This window comes from Engraulis encrasicolus, chromosome 20, assembly GCF_034702125.1.
Source record: "Engraulis encrasicolus isolate BLACKSEA-1 chromosome 20, IST_EnEncr_1.0, whole genome shotgun sequence".
Classification (NCBI taxonomy): Eukaryota; Metazoa; Chordata; class Actinopteri; order Clupeiformes; family Engraulidae; genus Engraulis; species Engraulis encrasicolus.
In genome coordinates this window covers 9,288,104-9,293,103 of record NC_085876.1, presented here as the reverse complement: position 1 = coordinate 9,293,103, position 5,000 = coordinate 9,288,104, and the positions used below count along the sequence as shown (strand labels likewise).

Here is a 5,000-nt window from a genome sequence, read left to right as displayed (position 1 = left end):
ATTTAAAAGTTTTCCAATTAAGGCGTAAGGCGAGTTAAGCTGTTTGGTGCCTGGCTGGGACGAGATTAATGCAACGGGCCAGCTACGGCTAATGAGGACGTACGCTGATGACAAACGCTAAACACACACACACACACACACACAGACACACAGACACACACACACACACACACACACACACACACACACACACACACACACACACACACACACACACACACACACACACACACACACACACACACACACACACACACACACACACACACACACACACACACACATAATTATGCTGTACGCATGTGCATACAAACACACTAATTTACGCTGTGCTAAACACACACACACACACACACACACACACACACACACACATACACACACTGGTACACAGATAGTCATGGCCGTCCCCAGTATGCTTTAATAGGCCCCCCTTCCATTTATCAGGCGGAATTATTATTAGGACTGGTTGTTGGAATTCCTTATCTCCTTCTCTAGGCTTCAGGGTGTGTGTGTGTGTGTGTGTGTGTGTGTGTGTGTGTGTGTGTGTGTGTGTGTGTGTGTGTGTGTGTTTAGGTTTGCATTTGTGTGTTTGCAAATGTATCAAACAGTATGTGTGTATGTGTGTGAAGATATGTGCAGCATAAGAGTCTGTATTTGTGTGTGCACGTGTGTGTGTGTGTGCGTGCGTGCGTGCGTGCGTGCGTGCGTGCGTGCGTGCGTGCGTGCGTGCGTGCGTGCGTGCGTGCGTGCGTGTGTGTGTGGTGTAAGTGCATTAGTGCATGTGAAGTCTTTTCCTTTGTTAAATAGCTGTGCTTGACTGTCCTGTCGGTTTCTTCTTTCGTCTCTTTTCTCTTTTGTGTGTGTGTGTTACTTGTCCTTTTAGTGCTTTCCATCTTTTCCAGCAGACTTTTTCTTGGTTTGTCTCGTGTGCTATAACTCGTGTGCTATAACTCCGGCCCAATATCTAACCTTCTGTCCTGTCCTCTCCTTTTGCATATGACCTTATGATGTGAGGCAATTTGTCATTGACATTATTTTTAAGTTTCGAGGTCTATTCAATGTCTCACCCCATTTCTAGGGATGTTGAATGTGGGAAAAGTGTTGTCGTGTCTAGTAGGGCTGTCCACGACTAAGGATTTTGTTGGTCGACCAGGGGCCGCCATTTACTCTGACTAATCGACTAATCCCAAATGAAATAATGGAAGGGAGACTTAAATTAGATTAACATTATAGGGGGACAGGAAGCTCCATAGACACACATAGAAGTGGGAAAGGCAAATGCGCTGTAGCCTTTTTTCCCCTGCGACCAATCAACCAATGGAATTTGTATACATGTTTCCATTTTCATACATGCATTTGTTTTATGGTATAGTAGCAATAGCGATAATTTCTTTCATGAGGTGTAAAACAGATAAAGTTCAACCAGGATTTTTGCTTCAATTGGTTTTGCTTTTTACATGACGTTTTAGGTCAACGGACCCTTCTCCAAACACATCTATCATTATGTGTAACATCAGTCAAGTATGGCAGTTCTCATAAAATATGCCTTTCAGGGAAAAACATGGATCATTATTTTGATCAAACATGATCAAAACCTTGCTATCCTCAATTAATTATTTTGCAAGCAGTGCACAAATCTTTCTTTTTTCCTCTCATACTCCCCTTCACCCCTCATACTTTTTTGATGTTTTGTCTTGGATATGCACACCCCCCACTGCACTTTCACCATATCTTTGTTAACCTCGTGGTCAAGAAAACATCTCGTTCCAAGAAGGGACGGCACAGGGAGAGCGCTCTGGAACATATTGATTGTGTTGTTGCGATTCAATAATCCGTTGTTTACTTTGTGTTGTGCAAGCCTAATCTTGCTAGCAGAGCAGAATGGCATTATGTAAATTGGAGATGCTTGGGCCTTCCTAGGAGACTTAATCAAATACACACACACACACACACACACACACACACACACACACACACACACACACACACACACACACACACACACACACACACACACACACAATAAATACACATGCTCCCTCACTCTGCTTTCCTGAGAGACTTAATCAGAAGCCAACTCAGCTCAGGACAGTCAACAAGATCTCAGTGTGTGTGTGTGTGCGTGTGTGTGTGTGTGTGTGTGTGTGTGTGTGTGTGTGTGTGTGTGTGTGTGTGTGTGTGTGTGTGTGTGTGTGTGTGTGTGTGTGTGTGTGTCTGCATGCATGTGTTTGTGTGTGTCTGTGTAGGGCTTTGCATGAGTGTGTGTGCCTCTGTGTGTGTTTGTGTGTTGGTATTTTGTGCGGGAAATTGCATGTATTTATAAGTGTGCGTGCAAATATGCTCACATGTTTGTGCTTGGGAGTTTGTCTGCCTAAGACCCCCCCCAGTCATTCTTGTAAAGAGGAAAAACTCCACTTCTCTTCCTGTACAACTTGGCCCTTTGATTTCAAGGCACTCACGGCTAAATAAGCACTTTGGTTCTGATTGCAAAGTTTGATAATGACGCCTCTAGCTGAAGGACCAGTGGCTTGGTTAAATACTCGAGTGCTCTTAATACCATCTGAAGTTGATGAGCATTGTAATCTAACACAATAGGCAATGAATGGCAATCTAAGACGCTAATTGAGAGTGGAAGCTTGAGGGTGCCAGCCTTGCTTCTCCGAGACATCACCAGTACATTTCCGTTAAGCCTGGCCTGGGATTGAAAACCAGCTTGGACATTTTTCACCCTGCTTCTCTATTATGTTATGATAAGCTCAGTCACTCTTTGTAAAACATGTGTCAAAGGGCCATCTAAATTGGGGGCTGATCTCTTTTTTAAAAAAGGTGGGGTGGGGGGATGAATCGGCCGCTCAGTCCACTGGGAAAATGCCCTGCAAGCCAGATGAGCAGTCCTGCCCCGTTTTCTGTCTTTAGTCACAATAAAACTTTTAAACATTTTTTTAAAACCTGTTTTCAGCGGACCTTCTTTCATGAAAAGGTTTGCAGGAGAAGGTGTCATCCAACCATGTTATCATACTGTGTCATTCACACAGTAAATTAAGAGTCTGTAACATGGACGTGTCAAAAGCACTGTGTCAATGTCATAAATATTTATGACTGTTGTTATTAAGTGATATTAGGTTATGGTAAAGACAGCCCAAACAATGTCAACTTGTCATTACCCTAAAATGTTAATGACATTGACATAATCTTCATGACTTGTCGATGATTCTGTCATGTGCTATAGTGCTTCATCCCAACTCTTTCTGACTACTTTTGACCAGACTACACTTTTTGACATATAAGGTATGCCCTTGGAGTCAAAATGTGATGTGTGCCTCAAATGCGCCCCCTTGCGGCAGTATAACTTCACTGACGGTTATGACTAGGGAAAGGTCTAGGTTTAGACCACCTAGTCAACATGCGACCTACTAGTAGGTATGCCTTCGACGTCAAAAATTGCAGTCTGATCAAAGGTAGTCAGAAATTGACAAGTTGGGATGAGACTGTGTTGTCATGACACTATTTTGACACCTTAATGACATTGTCATGTCATACGTATGGCACTGGCATCAAAGTTAAGTGTTACCAAACTGTTGTCCAAACAGTACATTTTGCAGTGTTGGTTCCACACTTCTACTTAGTGCTTCTCTGTGAACTGACACAAATCTACTGTCTGAATAATGTTTTGTTTTTTAGACTTGACTTTAATGCTTCTTGTCTCCTTCTTTTTCCCTCCAGGACATCATCCTGACGGTGGTGGCCATCCTGTTCTTCCTGCTCTGCGTCTATGCATTCTTCTATCTCAACCTCAGGACAGAATTGGACCTGGATGTAGATGTGGACTAAGCAGGAAAACGCTGAGCACGGTGCTCGAGGTGGTGAAGACCGGATGTGCTGTGAAGAAAGATTGTGCACATCCCAGATAAGGGGTCAGGGCAAAGGACTGACTCAGGTTTAAAAGTAAGGAGTCCGCACACTCGAAATACTTTTTTGTTTTTTTTTTGCGTCTGAAGACGACCCCAATGTCCGAATCAATGTTCTGCCATGGGTTAAAACACAAAATCGGATTTCAGCTGTGCAGCTTCCTCATTCGAAAACTTGAGGACTGTATGTGTGTCACATGCAACCAGCAGCCAGACAGCCGGACAGCTAGACAGACAGACTGTCAAGAGAGAGCAAATCTGTGGACAACACCCTACATGTGGGCGATTTGCATTCAATGCCTTCCTGATATTCTACTGTATGGCCTGGATCCTCTTGTCTGTTACCTGTGGAATGCGTTTGCATACCCGACGATCGCCTTGCAGCCTTTCCAAGCAGTCTTTGGAGAAAAGAGCACATGAATAAACAAAAAAAGACAAAAAAAAAAACTGCAAAAAGACTGCAGCCTCCTAAGGGCTCGTTTCAGTCATGAAAGAGAGATTTTGTGTTTGAAGATGTGTGTACGCAAAAGAGATTAAATATGTGGGTTATCTTGCTGGGAAATCTTCCATGTCATTCAATTCCATTATTTCCTGATGAAGATTTATACGTATGGCTACTAATTATGATCTGTAATGTTTGAACTAAATGTCATTCTTATGCTTTTATTTGAACCTTTTTCATAAAATTGTTATGATTTTTCTATCGCTGTGCTTTCTGTTTGTAACATTCAATGATCTGAAAAATTATATTGAATTTATGAGTTTTGAATGAACTTGTATGGACTTCTTTTTTCACATTCAATGGAATTGTCTACTGGCCTTCACTAGATAAAATGTGTCAGGCAGCCAAAATTATTTATGAATATACTCCTTTTTAGCTGCTGATTCTCCATCATCATACTCTTAAACTTTTCCTTTTCCTTTGTGTGTGTGTGTGTGTGTGTGAGTGTGCATTTGCATGTGTGTGTGTGTCTGTGGCCCTGCCTGTGTCTGTGTGTTTTACTGAGAGCTATTTTACATAGAGAGGGCTTTTATAATTTGGTCTCTTTTTGAATTTGATTTCATTTAATCATTGCAGACACATACTGA

At 42.3% G+C, this 5,000-nt stretch overlaps 1 protein-coding gene across 2 annotated transcripts in view; it reads left to right on the top strand.

The window, feature by feature from the left end:
• The window catches only part of triqk (triple QxxK/R motif containing), a 37,473-nt gene extending 32,793 nt beyond the window's left edge, over nt 1–4,680 (top strand). For both annotated transcript variants that reach the window (XM_063184748.1, XM_063184746.1), the window contains exon 4: nt 3,727–4,680. In XM_063184748.1, coding sequence (XP_063040818.1) covers nt 3,727–3,834 — 108 coding nt within the window. In that variant the 3' untranslated portion in view covers nt 3,835–4,680. The remainder of the gene's footprint in view (nt 1–3,726) is intronic.
• Nucleotides 4,681–5,000: the final 320 nt, after the last annotated feature.